Below are 15,000 nucleotides of genomic sequence, written 5' to 3'. Positions count from 1 at the left end.
AGGTTGGAGCAGGCTCTACAAGTTGATTCACGTGTGTACAAATGCACAATATGTATGTATTTGTGTATTTGTATGATAGTGACATGTACTCTGCAAGTCGCGTGCAGCGTTCCTTTAATTAAGAGCAGCAGTGATTAACTTCCATCGTGGGTTTTAGAGCCCCGTGTTCTGCCTGTCAGGCTCCAGCTCATGTTGTACCTGCAGGCATTACTCTGTTCCTTCAGGATATTCTGCCTCAAATGGTGGAAACGCGTAAAATACTTTAATGAAATACTGATAAATTGAGGTTTAACCTTCAGATTAAATTAAAACTTGGGCATTACATTTTAAAGATGCAGCTTTTCACAGTAAAACAGCCTGACTTTTTTTGTAAAGGAGCAACCAGAAGTGTGTTAGCTCCTCCTTTTGCTTTTAGTTTGAACTTAAGAGGTACAGAAAGTCATTCAAAAAGAGCCGGGAACCAAAACGTTGAACCATCAGGAGACCGGGTAGCACCAGGACTGGGCTTCAGCCTGTGAAGCAGGAAACTACAAAGATGGCTGCCACAGTGCCAGGTGGTTCTGCTCGGTGACGTCCTCTCTGACGGGACGCTTGTGTCCTCAGCTTCTGTCTCGGCTCGTGGTCGTGTGCGTGTGCGACGGGGTGGTCGGCCGCCATGTGGACCGGCCTCCCCGACCCGCTGCCCACCGCAGCCCCCTTCAGAGGCCCCGCCCCCACAGGCCCCGCCCCCACAGGCCCCGAGCCCTGGCTCCTCCCTGGCTGCAGCTCTGTCTTCGACAGCCTGGTCAGGTAAAAAGAAAATTACATCGCTAAAGTACCTCCCCGTGATGACGTCATCTTTTTGTATGCTGTCCTAATTTGTTCTCGTCTTCTTCGTCCTCTTCCTCACAGTAACGTGTCTCCGGTCCCGTCTCCTCAAGCATCCAGCGGCCTGCGAGGACGAGAGCGAGCTGCCAGCAACAAAGCCTGCAGGTTGGACATTTTGATGTCCTTTGTTTAGACTGCAGATGTCTGGAGAAGCTTAGCATTGGTTAGCTTAGCATAGGTTGTCTTAGCATACAGACGGGAAAACAATCGCTACAATTGTGTGTTCTTCAGCGTGAACATTTGGAAACGCTTCACTGAAACTACATTCAGAAAAAAATGTCTACGCTCTCTGGTCTGACGCTCTCTGGTCTGACGCTCTCTGGTCTTTGGCCCCGCCCCCCTGCAGGCCCTCCATCCTGGAGCGCTGCATCCTGAAGGTGTCCAGCAGCAGCGTGGCGGTGGGAACGGACGATCTGGACAAGAGGTCAGTGAACGCACCTGCTGGTGAGACGAGGCGTTCAGGTGCCCTCAAGAGGAAATGAGTGTTTGTAATTTACCTGTGACCTCTGACCCCGCAGGCCACCGTTCTGCTACCCCGTCCTGCTGGACTCGGCCAACACCGAGACAAACGGCGCCGTCCTGAAGCGGCGGCAGAAGCAGATCCAGTACGGCAAGAACACCATCGGCTACCAGAACTACCTGCAGCAGGTCCCCCGGTGAGGCCACGCCTCTTTTTGAGCGCTGGTAGCATCTTGGCCTTTAGCATCTTGGCTGTTAAATGTTTTACGTCACTATCGCCAGGTTTTCATCTTTCCGATGATCCGTGAACTCACCATGCCAGAAGGCTTCCATCAGAAAAGTTAAATTCCTTGCATAAATAATATTACTTAAATCCGTTTCTGTTAAAAACGTCAAACTCTGAGCCCCTCGGTGAAACTATGACGTCATGATTTATTCATCATGTGACCGAACATCAGACACTTTGAGATTCAGGAGAAGCTCCGCTTGTCGACGGTGAACTCCCAGAAGCCTCCTGGTGTTCAGACGGGAGGTCGTTGGTTCTCTGAGTAAACGGGCTCCTCCCCCTCAGACACCTGCGGGATGCTAAGCTCCACCCCTCCACGCCCAACAAGTACCGCAAGTACAGCCGGCGCTCCTGGGACATGCAGGTGCGCCTGTGGAGGAGAGCGCTGCATCTGTGGGACCCGCTGAGCGACACGCAGCCCGGCGGCCCGGACCCCGTGCAGCAGCTGTGGGTCCAGAGCGTCTTATTATTATTCATAATAAATGGCACAAATTACAATGACTAAAGTATTGATGGAATAACAATGTTAAGAACTAATCAATAGATTGTTTTAATAGTTGTTCTCTATTCGAGTTGACCTGCTTCGTGTGTTAAGCGTGCCCCTGCTTCTTGTCTCTCAGGCAAAGTCAGCTGGCCAAGATGACCTCTGACCTCAGTGAGGACAGAGGAGACGAGCAGAGAGAGAAGGAGACTGCAGCAGCCTCTAAAGCCTCCTCTGTGTCTCCTGTGCAGCCGCCCGGACCCTGGAACGACCCGCCGTCTCCGGTAACGACACACACAGAGACACACACACACGCACACGTGCACACGCAGAGTTTGGGGACTATTTCCAGCGGCGGATGCCTCTCCCTGTGGGCAGGATGTGGGCTGGCAGGAGGCCGGGCGGCAGCAGAGCCAGCGGCCGCTGCGCTCCCCTCCGGGCTTCGGCTGCTCCTTCAGGAGCCGGCTGACCTCCGACCCTGTCACCGACTGGCTCCGCCTCCTGCTGGAGGGTGAGGGCGGCCCAGGTGAGCTCACAGGTAGGACCTTGATCACTAAAGCCTTGTTTTCATCACTTTGAGCCTCTGATAAGCGGCACAAGTAGCAGAACATGGGAATACTCCAAAGTATCTTATTGGCTAATTATTGAAGGAATCCGCCGCCACGTTTTGAAACTCTTCTGAGGTTCTTCTTGTTCTTAGATTTCGGCTCAGATGACCAGCAGGTTCCTGTGTTCTCCGACCAGCTCCTGTGGAACCCGTACTGAGACCTTTGAGTCCATGTTGTTGCTGCGTGTTCTCAGTGTTCTGCGTGTTCTCCGTGTTCCGCTCTCCGGTGCGTCTTTGTCTTTTTTAAGATGTTGAATCGTCATGGCAGCAGGGGGCGTGGTGGGTCCTGATCCAGGAGGAGGGCCGCGACCTGAAGAGAACCCGAGGAACCGCCTCCTCTCAGCGGAACGTGACCCGAGCATGAACCCTCGTTCACTGGAGTGCTTCTGTTAGAGCTCCTCTTCCTCACTTCCTCACCTCGCTGGCTGCTTTTAGGAGAAGCTGTTTTTGTATTTATTATTCTCACTGAGTCACTTCATGCTCGTCTGGATCAGGCCTCCTCTCCTCGCTTCCTCGCCTCCTCTCCTCGCCTCCTCACCTCACCTCCTCACCTCCTTCCTGTCTTTGTGTTGTGAGTTTATTTTTACTTTTTGTGCCCCTCTTGTCATTTTGTGCTGCTTGCATATCAGGAGCAGAAAGATTAATAAAGATGTAAATAAAGTGAGCGGTTTCCTGAAATAGTTTCCTTTAGGAAGAACTATTAAAATATAAAGTTATTGTCTTCAAACTTCAGTCATGTGGTTTCTTCTTATAATACATTTTATATTAAGAAATTCAGTCCTTATGTACAACAAATCTATTATGTATCACATTGTTTCATTGTGAACTTCACATGTTTAAATAAGTACTACAGGTACCATACTGAGGTACTTGTACTGTTCATGAGTATTTATTCCTCACTACATTGGACCAGATGTTTAGTGTGTGTGTGTGTGGTACCCCAGAGCTGGACGCAGACCCGCTGCTGTAAACAAGCTGGTTCTGAACTACAACTCCCAGCAGCCCCCGCGGCACTTCAGCGCTCCTGAGCCCGGCACCTGCCGAACTGTCCCAATTAAGGTCGCGCGCGAGTCCCGACCAGCGGCTTCTGGTTTGAGGCTCGCGCCGCTGAATAAACGGTGAACGGAGGGAACTGTCCTGCGCGCTCGTGCGTGGCCGTGCGGGGCCGTGCGGTGATGCGGTGTAGCCCCGCCCCCGCCTCCTCCTAGGCACCGTAAATGTTATTTATGAATGCCTCCCGCTCACGGGCGTGTGCGCGCAGATCCCGTATTATCATGTTTTAATGCGTGCGGCCGTCTGGAGCGCGAGACCAGCAGGACGCTCGACCCCGGACCCGGGCCCGTGTGCGCGCGCCTAAAGTCCGGACTTCCCCCCCCACACCGCGGGGCTCGTGATTACTGGGTCAAGCAGCCGAGGAGCGTCTGCAGGCCCACCGGAGAAGGTAAGCGCGCCGGCCGGCTGAGCGGGACCCGGTTTAGTGGGCGAGCTGCGGGGACGCTGCGGGAGGATCCCCGCGTCCCACCGCAGCGTCCCCGCGGCGTTTCCCCTCCTCACAGGCCGGACCGGTCGTCCCCGCGGCAGGTCCCGAGCCCGGGAAGGGTTATCTGGGTTCTTTCTCTCCGGTAGGAGATGGAGGAGGAGACCGGGACGACCCAGGTCTCGTTCCAGGGTTTGTTTTGCTGCTAACGCTGCTAACTCGCCGCTGCTAGCCCGCCGCTGCTAAGTTTACCGCTGCTAGCGTGCCGCTGCTCTCTAACGGCAGGTCAGTTTAGCCCTGGTAGATGAGATCCCGGTTACCGGGGGGAGCTTCCCCCGGTGGCCCCGCACCCTGCGCCAGGAGCCTGCCGGCCTGAGCAGCGCGAGGGTCCGGCTCTCCGCAGAGGGGACAGAATCCTCTCCGCGGTTTTTTTTTTTTGTTTCAAGCAGCAAAATGGCTGAATTTATTGTTCCGACCTTGAGAGCGATAACGAGATGCTGTTGTGTGTAAGTGTCCGGGTGACTCAAGCGGCGGCTTTGAAGCCACGCGTCTGATTTATTATTAGTCCACAAAATAAAATAATCCACCGACACATTTATTGATCATTCAAACGGGGGGGGAGCCGCTGCTCCAGCGCGGTAGCATCTTCCGTTGAAAACAATGGGATATGTTAGCAACAAGCTAGCGGCGGCCTCAGTCCGGCATCAAACAGGCCAGACAGCCCCACGAACCTATTTACCCAGCGACCCACGTGTTTAACCCTAGTATCACCAATAGCACCAGTATCACCACCAGCATCACGAGCACCAGTATCATCACTAGCACCAGTATCATCACTAGCACCAGTATCACCACTAGCACCAGTATCACCACTAGCATCACTAGCACCAGTATCGTCACTAGCACCAGTATCACCAGTATCACCACTAGCACCAGTATCACCACTAGCACTAGTATCACCACTAGCATCACTAGCACCAGTATCACCACTAGCATCACTAGTACCATTATCACCACTAGCATCACTAGCACCAGTATCACCACTCTCATCACTAGCACCAGTATCACCACTCTCATCACGAGCACCAGTATCACCACTAGCACCAGTATCACCACTAGCATCACTAGCACCAGTATCACCACTAGCATCAGTATCACCACTAGCATCACTAGCACCAGTATCACCACTAGCACCACTAGCACCAGTATCACCACTAGCACCAGTATCACCACTAGCATGAGTATCACCACTAGCATCACTAGCACCAGTATCACCACTAGCACCAGTATTACCATTAGCATCACTAGCACCAGTATCACCACTAGCATCACTAGCACCAGTATCACCACTAGCACCAGTATCACCACTAGCATCACTAGCACCAGTATCACCACTAGCATCACTAGCACCAGTATCACCACTAGCACCACTAGCATCACTAGTACCAGTATCACCACTAGCATCACTAGCACCACTATCACCACTAGCATCACTAGTACCATTATCACTACTAGTACGACTAGTACCAGTATCACCACTAGCACCACAAGTACCAGGGTCACCACTAGTACCAGTAGGACCAGTAACACTTGGGTCTCCCAGGGTTCTACCTGGAGAAAGGCTGCCATATATATATATATATATATATATATATATATATATATATATATATATATATATATATATATATATATTATAATATGTTCTATCTATTTATCATAAAAAGGGGGCATGGGCCTCTAGGAGACATGGTGAACGGGTTATTAAACCACTGGAACAGCTCACTTGAGTCTAGGGCGGGGCTTATAGGAATACACACGTGTGATTGGCAGAGTAGCATCACATGAGATGATTTACAAGGCGTGTGATTGGTCGGTGAGCCGTGAAGCTAGAAAAGCTGCGCTGGTTTAACAGAAGTGATCCATGAACATGTTGTTCTCAGTTCGAGTGGTTAATATGATGTCTCTCCTTCCTCTCCAGGTGTGGCAGCAACAGCTGATTAGCGATGTCCTTGTGATAGTGGGCGGGGCTAACTAGACCTGAGGTGAGGAGGAGGAGTCTCAGGCCCCTTCCCCTCTTCCTCCGACAGACCAAACGGCCGGACAGCCAAGCGGTTGTGGCCCTCCCCTCCCTCCTCTTCCTCCTCCCCCTTCCCCCTCCCGCCCCCCGTGCCCCCCCTTGGCCCCGCCCCCTGCCACCATGCTGTGGTCAGGCTGCTATTGGAGAGCCTGAGGAAGCAGACTCTGGAAGGTGACCCTGCTCCGCCAGGGGACGTCTGTCAGGTGAGTCTGAGGAACTGCTGCTGTCACTCCTCAGGGCCCAACCTGTTGTCTGAAGCTCTAGAGCGCTGTGAAGAAGCTCTGGAGCGCTGTGAAGAAGCTCTGGAGCGCTGTAAAGAAGCTCTGGAGCGCTGTGAGGAAGCTCTGGAGCGCTGTGAAGAAGCTCTGGAGCGCTGTGAAGAAGCTCTGGAGCGCTGTGAGGAAGCTCTGGAGCGCTGTGAAGAAGCTCTGGAGCGCTGTGAAGAAGCTCTGGAGCCTTAACTCCTCCAGGTTCACTTCATGTCTTCCACCTTGAACACAGGCATGAAAATCTCTCACCTTTCGGCGAAATTCGCCGTTTTGAAACCAAAATAGGTGACCTACGTGAATCGTGTAGATTCAATGAGGTTTTTTTTGGGGGGGGTGTTTATATTCAGTGAACTGAACAGATGTGCGTGCCAGAATGGAGCACCAGTGCATGGTAATATAATATTTGATGGTAGATCTAAGTTAAGTTACCCAGGAGCTCTGTTGACATGGACTTAGCTAACGTTAGCTACAGCTTGATGAATTGAGTCATTGAACACAGCAGGAGAGAACGCGACGTTAGCCAGCAGGCTAACGCAGAGAGCGAGCACAGGTAGCTAACGCTCCGGTGCAAAGTTATTAGCTAACGCTTCCGTTAATGAGGAGGTAGATTCTGAGGTGAGGGGCCGATCACAGAGGACCAGCCGCTTAAAAATCTCCTCCACAAAAACTTCCCGGGCGTTTTTTATTTAATTTTTTAAAGAGATTACGGCGAATAACTATCCACGAGCTGTGTCTGGATGACGAGAGCTTCCAGTTGTACTTTGGGCTGAGCAGGAGTCAGCTGGAGCGTCTTCTGAGCAGCAGAGTCGTGTTTCCATCTAGGATTGTAAAGCTCTTTCACATGTGTCACTTTCACTTTTATTTTGCTTTTCATTCCCTGCAGAATCATCTGTAAATATTCAATACTCCCAATGAAATCTCCTCGCTCCCTCCTCATTGCAGTCTGATTCATATTCAGCATCAAATGTTTGTTGTTCAATGCTTTTCCAACGGCTCCGTCTGTCTCGCGTTGTCAGGATTCATTCATCCCTGTCTGAACTCTTCTTCTGGTGTTTCAGTCCCTGCTGGACCCGAAACCCCTCGCCGAGTGCTGGCCCCCAGATGGCTTGATGCCTGGTGAGTGCTTTGTGACGTGATGATGTCATCATAGAGGTCCTTTTATACCGGGTCCATCCGCTCACTCATGGACATTTGGGTTAAAGTCAGTGGAAAGCCATTAAAACGCAGAGGTCACCATGTGTCAGAACCTGCGTTAACGCAGATTCTGACACATGGTGACCTCTGCGTTTTAATGGCTTTCCACTGACTCAAACTCCTGTCAGAGCCCGGTGTTCCTGTCAGTAATCTGCTCTTGTGTCCTCTCAGAGAGCAGCTACTGGCAGCTCTGCCCTCCCTCCAAGTCCGGCCTGCAGGGGGGGTTACTGAGCTCTAGTTTCCCCCCCGGCCCCGTGCCCCTGGTGCCCCCGGATGCTCACCTGCAGGAGGGGGGCGACCCCCTGGACGCCGCCCCCTCTCACCTGCAGCAGCAGCACCGGCCGCTGGCGCCCAGCACATCGGCGTCTGAGCTGTCGCTCCCCGGGGCGCCGGCGCCGCCCCCCGGCCCCGGGCCGGCGCCGCCCCCGCCCCCACCCAAACGGCACTGCCGCTCGCTGTCGGTGCCCGAGGACCTGTCGCGCTGCCGCTACACCTGGAGGCCCAGCGCCTCGCGGGTCTGGACCCCCGTCAGCCGCCAGCAGTGCCACGGGGGAGCCGGGGGAGGGGCCGCGGCGGCCGGGGGCGGTATAGGGGTGGGCGTGGCCGGGGGCGGAGCCTGCCCGCTCCGCGCCCCCAGCTCCTCCCTGAACTCGTCGCTGCACTCCTCGTCCAGCCCCACCTTCTTCAGCTTGGCGCTGTCCCCGGACTCGCCGCTGCCCTGGAGCTTTCCCTGGGACCCCAGCGAGGCGGCGGCGGGGGGCGGAGCCTGCTGCTGCTTCTTCCCCTCGCCGTCCTCCTGCTCCTCCTCGCCCTCGCCCCTGCACCCGCCTCCCCCTCCTCAGAGGCGCTTCTCGCTCTCCCCCGTGCTCATCAGAGACTCCGCCTCCACCTTCCTGCCGCCGCACCCCGTGCCGAGCCACATGGCGCCGCGGCCGCCGAGCTGCTCGGCCGTGGTGGCGGCGGCAGCGGCGGCGGCCGCGTCTGCGGCGGCGGCCGCGGCGGCGGGGGGCTGCCCGGTGCCCGCCTCGCCGTCCTCGGCCTGCAGCACGCCGTCCTCCCTGCGGCGCAGTCTGCCGCCTCAGCTGCCGCGCTGCCACTCGCAGCCCTGCGACCTGCTGCTGCTCAAACCCGGTCTGAAGAGGCGCCGCGACCCGGACCGGCCCTGTGCCAGGCCCGTCCTGGACTTCACCAAGATGACCCAGGTAACCGGACTCCAACCGCCGGCCCAGCCGCGTCCTGGAGAGTCTCAGAGGTTTCAGCTCCTCGTATTGAAACCAGAGAAATGATTTCACGTTAAAACTTTAAAAAGAGTTTATTGGTGTTCATGCATCGTTCTGCCCTTCACCATGGCAACCAGTGACCTGTGTCTATGAAGCAGATTCAAACATGACTCAACAACACTTCTGCTCTTCCTCCTCCTCTCCTTCTCCCTCCTCTCCCTCTCCCCCCCTCAGACCCGCAGCATGGACCCTCAGGTTCTGGAGCGTGCTGGTCGTCTCTCCTGTGGCGGTGACGTCTTCATGGGTTCGGACTCCTTCATGAGTGACTTTCGGGGCTCGTGCTCGCCGGCCGAGTGTCTGGGCCGGACGAGCATCGGGCCGCTTAGCGAGAGCGACGAAGAGTGCCACGAGGAGGACGAAGAGGGAGAAGAGGAGGAAGAGGAGGCGGGGGAGCGCGAGGCGGCGCAGCAGGCGGTGTTCGAGAGGGACTGTACAGAACTGGACCTGAACTTGATAGAAGAGAACTGAGGCGTTGGGAAATGAAGGCTGTTCTCTGTTTCCGTTGTTTTTTTGGTTTTGGACCCACCTCAAGCCCCGCCCCCTCAAGCCCCGCCCCCGCGCCTCCTTGCCACCAATCAGCAAGGCTCTCAGGAACAACGCCTTCTCTCATCGGGTGAGCTGAACGCTGACGACGACGGCGATGATGTGACTGCCGGCCGCGAAGAAGAGGAAGTGACCTTCAGTCACCAGGTACCCCGGACCGGACCGGTACCCAAGACCGCTGCTGGGCCTTTGTTCCACTCTTCAGTCCGACGAGGCCGCAGCGCCGACCTGACACGCTGATCGCCACGACGATGCACCACGACGCCAGACACAACCTCACAGGAAGTAAAGGGTCAGTTCACCTGAGATCAAACACAGGTAGAAGTAGGCGGAGCCTCAAACACAGGTAGAAGTAGGCGGAGCCTCAAACACAGGTAGAAGTAGGCGGAGCCTCAAACACAGGTAGAAGTAGGCGGAGCCTCAAACACAGGTAGAAGTAGGCGGAGCCTCAAACACAGGTAGAAGTAGGCGGAGCCTGGAAGTCCTCGTAAGTGTAGTTTAATAACTAGCGATGGATAAACATCGGCAGCACGTTGAGTGATGACATCATGAAGTATGACGTCATCGCTCCAGTTACCAGCCTCAGAATGTGACGATGTCATCGTCTCTGAACCCCACCGTGTACTAATATCACAGAGCAGTATTTATACGCGTTATCTCACGGTCAGAACGTTGGCAGCTGATTTTTGAGGATTTTGTTTCTTAATATTTATATTGATCAGGACGAGAACCCTCATCTCTTATCAATGTTCTTAGCACTTACTTTCCACTTTAATGACCCTCATGCAGCGATTCTTTAAGGTCTTCAGCCGCAGGTGTGTTTCTATCAGGTGAAGTGACCCTTTCACAATAAAACATCAATAATTCAGTTTAAATCAATCACACAGATTAATATTGTTGTGTTTGTCAATAACAATAACAATAATCCATCATGATAGTTGACATCATCGTTCATTCTGTTTGTATCACACACACACACACACACACACACACACACACACACACACGGTCATGTGGCTGGTCGTGGCGATGCGTTCAGGGTCGGCTGCTGATTGGCGGCGTCGTCCTGTCAGACTTCACTGAGGGCAGGTAGCCACTGATGCTGTTGTTCACGTGTGTGTGTGTGTGTGTGTGTGTGTGTGTGTGTGTGTGTGTGTGTGTGTGTGTGTGTGTGTGTGTGAGTGACATCAACTCCTGGTGGTCATGTGACTTCAGTTTGAATCCAGATTGTGTTATTTATTTTATTTATTTATTTATTTACGTCCCAGATGTCACAGCACCACAGAAGAAGAGGAAGAGGGGTTAGAAGGTTTTTGGTGAGGAAGACTCCTCTTCATCACTCACGTCTGTTATTCTCTCGTTACCTCACAGGAAACACTTCAAACTGCTTTTATTTTGAAATCACAGTTTATGAAGAGAACGTTTGAGGAAGTGATTCTTCATCTTTAATCTAAAGTAGTTTTAATAAAGTAGAAGAAGTTCTGAACGCTTTGAGTTCTTCCTGTACGTCGTCCTCAGAAGAATAGTTAAATCTGGAGAGTCACAGAACCACCAGAAGGTTTTATGTTTGTTTCATTTATTCTTCATGGTACGTTCTCCCACGTTCTGCTTGAAAGTCACTAAAAGAAGAGCTGCACGTTGGGTTTGTTTCACACTTCCACAGAAGATGAAATATCACGTGTGGATGTGCCCCAAAGCATTCTGGGATCTCTGTAGCCTCACGCTGCGTCTCGTGGGAATCGGGTTTGTAGTTTTTGCCCAAAAATTGCTGCTGAGAAACCGAGAAGCACCGACTCTCAAGGTGTTGGTGACGCGTTCAGGGACACTTGGGCGTCTGAGGTCATGTTTTCTGCTGCGGAGGAATGAAAACGCGACTGAAACCCAAGAGACAAGCGGTCGACAGGAGCTTCAGACCGCTCTCTGAGCTCGGACGTCCAACTGTCCCTGAATGCCTCGCAGCCACGATTCAATAAGGTTTTCTCAGACGAGTGAACGCAACGCCTTTGCTGGTAAACTCTCGTCTTGGTTTCACTTTGTGAACGATGGCGTCTTCTTCTTCTGTGGTGCCGCAGCTCATCGTCCACCGGGTTCAAAACACGTCCGTGAGCTCTTAAAGGAACAGCGTTGTTCTGAGCATGAAGACGACAGGCCCAAACAGTACTGTTCCTTTAAGACGGGGCGAACCTTAGCTACGAGCTAGCGTGTTAACTTCAAGTGTTGTCTACGAGAGGTAAGGAACAACCAACCAGACCCAGTAACACACACACACACACACACACACACTTACACACACACACTCACACATTGTCCCCGTAACACACACACACACACACACATTGTCCCCGTAACACGCACACACACACACACTATGTCCCCGTAACACACACACACACACACACACACACACATTGTCCCCGTAACACACACACACTCACACAGCTCCGTGTCCCCGCACCGCCTCGTAATCGAGCGCTCCGCTCCACACTGGCTCCTGATTGGCTGCTGTGTTCCTGCTGAGACGTGAAGCCTTAACTGAACATATTCTCTTATTCTGTAAATCCAAACCTGAAAAAGACAAACGAAGAAGCGTCCGGAGCTGTCGGAGCTGTCGGCTCTGCGTCCCTCTGTTCTTTACGTTACGGTGTTTTCTCTTCATATGTCTGACCGGATGTCTGAGGCCATGAACGCATCGTGTTTAAAAAAAAAACTAAAATAAAAGAAGCCGGAGGACGGAGGAGTTGTACAAAGTTAGCGGAGAGACTGGACATCTCTCGTCTTTTAGAAATGTTTTTTATTGTATGTGATTAAAAAAGAAAGACGACGACGAGCCAATTTGAGAAGCAGTTTGTGAATAAATTAAGTTTATTGAGAATTATTTTACAAAGAAAGGGGAACACTGGTGTCCTGTGTTTTATTGTGGCGAGTTTCTTAGAGAAAGATCGTGATATTACAAAGAAGTTGAACATGCGTGAGTCAGGACCTCCTGAGAGAGTCAAGTGAATGAAAGCATTAGATATGAACATTAAAATCATAACGTCTCAATTTAATGAGGTTCCAGTCAAACAAGTCTATTTATTAATAAATAAAATGAACATTAGGATAAAGTTCCATTTTTATGAAGCTATAGAAATAGTGTGATACATCCTCATACATTGGTTTATTGATCGGAATAAAATAGTTATTGAAATAGTCGAGAAACAAAACACAAGATCCTTAATGTGAACAAAGATAGGAGAACAGACGAGAGGCTTCACTCCGCTCAGTTCTTCTCAGCAGTGCTGCTCTCTGACGAGGAGGATGAAGAGGACGAGGAGGAGGAGGTGGCCGGGTCCGTAGTGAGCCTGATGGGGACCAGCCTCTCCTTCCCATCATGCAGCGCTCTCTCCTTGGGGGTCTGGACCTGCAGCCTCCGCCCCGCCTGTGTGACGGACAGCTCCTCCGGGCAGAAGTGGTCTGCGTCCAGGAGGAGGGCGAAGACCCCCCTCTGGGACCAGGGCCGGCCGGCCTCCTGGACAAGCCTCTGCATGGCCTCCATGACCTCCATGCGCTGCATGGCCTCCATGCGCTGCATGGCCTCCATGACATCCATGACCTCCATACGCTGCATGGCCTCCATGACCTCCATGACCTCCATGCGCTGCATGGCCTCCATGACATCCATGACCTCCATGCGCTGCATGGCCTCCATGACATCCATGACCTCCATGCGCTGCATGGCCTCCAGCAGCCAGCAGCCGGGCTCCAGGAGCGGCCGCATGGTGAAGGACGGCTGAGATCTGCTGAGACTCAACATGCTGCTGGGTCTGATGAGGGAGGCTGCAGTCTGCTGCTTATATACACTGTGTGTGTGTGTGTGTGTGTGTGTGTGTGTGTGTGTGTGTGTGTGTGTGTGTTCACCTCCTTTATTAGCACCATGACTCCTGCAGCAGAAATAGAACAAAGCTGGGTCGTGTCGGCATTCAGCCTCAAGAACAACAGCTGCTTTTAGATTGTGACACACACACACACACACACACACAGATATCTGATCAGTTTATTGACATTAGTAAATATTCTCGTTCCACTAAAAACTATTAATTTCAACAAGTTTCTCAGTCAGAAGCTGTCCTTTCTCCTCCTCGTGTCTCCTTGTCTCCTGCAGAAGGTGTGAGAAGGAAGGAGTGAGGAGGCTGAGGAAGGAGTGAGGAAGATAAGGAAGGAGATAGGAGACTAAGGAAGGAACGATGATGCTTCAGGAGGAGAGAGGAGGCTTCAACCAATCAGATGTCAACTAATGTGAGCAGTCACGTGACAGATGGAACAACATTTGGGTCAAAACCTTTTCAAAACACAAAGCCAGTCAAAAGATCTGGAGGATGCGGGCATCGATCCCGCTACCTCTCGCATGCTAAGCGAGCGCTCTACCATCTGAGCTAATCCCCCGGTGCAGTCTGACAGGACACGTGACGAGGTACTGAGGGCAACGTGTTTTCAGCCGCACAGGACAACGTATCAAAACCAGTAGTAGGATGCAGATACACGCACATTTCTACAAACATATAGATTCATAAACACACATGAATGAATCCAAACGTGATCTGTAAACTACAAGCAGCCTGAAGATCAGAACCAACAGGAAGTGTTGAATAAGTCATCTCTATTAGTATCAACCACACAAGTTTTTTAATTAAACCTGAGACTAATACTCAACAATAGATCATATAGTATTAAACAGCACATAAAATAAGAACAAAACCGGTCAAAAGCTCTGGAGGATGCGGGCATCGATCCCGCTACTTCTCGCATGCTAAGCGAGCGCTCTACCATCTGAGCTAATCCCCCGTGCTATCTGACTGGACACGTGACCACATAACAACAAGTCTCCAGTCTCGAGGACGATGACGCTGAAGTTATTAATATTTACACCATGACATTACCGTGACGCTCATGTGTTTATAAAAACACTATGCGTCTTTCTTCGGATATGTATTTCATTTATTGCAGCATGTACGAAATGTTCATGAGGTAGACTCACATAGTATCTCCTTTATTAATTCATTTAACAATAGTTTTAACACTTTAACTACATGAAGCTGAGCACATCTGAGTACTTTTACCACTTTCACTACATGGACTTTACCTCCATGAGGCTGTTCATGTTTGTGTACTTTTACTACATTAACTACACAAATGTGATTACATTTGTGCACTTTTACGATCCGGATCAGCAGTCCGACAGGAAAGCGCCCAAATAAGGCTCGAGGAAGCGATGACGCGGCTGGCTGTTCACCCCGCTCGGGCCAAATATGGGCTTTCCGCCCCGCCATATTTGGCAACATACGTCACGCGCAGGAGTCTTTATAAAGCCGGGAATCCTCGCGAAGGAAAGCGACACTCAAGTTCAAGTTGACGCGTGAACGCACCACGTCTGTAGTTTTTGTTGTTGTTGTTGTTGTTGTTGTTGTTGTTGTTGTCCTC

The 15,000-nt window shown here is 52.0% G+C and overlaps 3 protein-coding genes and 2 non-coding genes across 5 annotated transcripts in view; 3 read left to right on the top strand and 2 right to left on the bottom strand.

The window, feature by feature from the left end:
• slbp2 (stem-loop binding protein 2) overlaps positions 1–2,858 on the top strand; it is a 3,021-nt gene extending 163 nt beyond the window's left edge. Inside the window, exons 2-9 of the mRNA XM_068580605.1 lie at positions 604–789; positions 892–972; positions 1,214–1,291; positions 1,386–1,523; positions 1,898–2,059; positions 2,233–2,377; positions 2,487–2,619; positions 2,794–2,858. Coding sequence (XP_068436706.1) covers positions 604–789; positions 892–972; positions 1,214–1,291; positions 1,386–1,523; positions 1,898–2,059; positions 2,233–2,377; positions 2,487–2,619; positions 2,794–2,858 — 988 coding nt within the window. The remainder of the gene's footprint in view (positions 1–603; positions 790–891; positions 973–1,213; positions 1,292–1,385; positions 1,524–1,897; positions 2,060–2,232; positions 2,378–2,486; positions 2,620–2,793) is intronic.
• A 1,014-nt stretch (positions 2,859–3,872) lies between these two features.
• On the top strand, positions 3,873–11,833 carry fam53c (family with sequence similarity 53 member C). The gene is made up of 5 exons (XM_068580879.1): positions 3,873–4,141; positions 6,159–6,460; positions 7,585–7,642; positions 7,892–8,922; positions 9,175–11,833. The coding sequence occupies exons 3-5, from the start codon at positions 7,636–7,638 to the stop codon at positions 9,466–9,468; spliced, it is 1,332 nt and encodes a 443-aa protein (XP_068436980.1). The 5' UTR covers positions 3,873–4,141; positions 6,159–6,460; positions 7,585–7,635; the 3' UTR covers positions 9,469–11,833.
• A 2,059-nt stretch (positions 11,834–13,892) lies between these two features.
• trnaa-agc (transfer RNA alanine (anticodon AGC)) lies at positions 13,893–13,965 on the bottom strand. The gene has a single exon. It is a non-coding gene; the product is annotated as a tRNA-Ala (tRNA).
• Positions 13,966–14,291: 326 nt separating this feature from the next.
• trnaa-agc (transfer RNA alanine (anticodon AGC)) lies at positions 14,292–14,364 on the bottom strand. Its single transcript has one exon. It is a non-coding gene; the product is annotated as a tRNA-Ala (tRNA).
• Positions 14,365–14,927: 563 nt separating this feature from the next.
• LOC137788030 (early growth response protein 1-like) overlaps positions 14,928–15,000 on the top strand; it is a 1,988-nt gene continuing 1,915 nt past the window's right edge. Inside the window, exon 1 of the mRNA XM_068580833.1 lies at positions 14,928–15,000. This exon is cut by the window's right edge and continues 224 nt beyond it. The gene's annotated coding sequence lies outside the window, so the exon portion shown is untranslated.

The sequence above is a fragment of the Clinocottus analis genome, unplaced genomic scaffold (assembly GCF_023055335.1).
Source record: "Clinocottus analis isolate CAN_PGR_092001 unplaced genomic scaffold, fCliAna1.0.p SCAF_17, whole genome shotgun sequence".
NCBI classification, from domain to species: Eukaryota; Metazoa; Chordata; class Actinopteri; order Perciformes; family Cottidae; genus Clinocottus; species Clinocottus analis.
This window is presented reverse-complemented; position numbering and strand designations above follow the sequence as displayed.

What these genes read in the sequence shown, in the direction of transcription:
- fam53c (XM_068580879.1), top strand. An exon ending in ACTTCACCAAGATGACCCAG is followed by an intron (nt 8,923 to 9,174) that starts GTAACCGGACTC and finishes TCCCCCCCTCAG; the next exon opens with ACCCGCAGCATGGACCCTCA.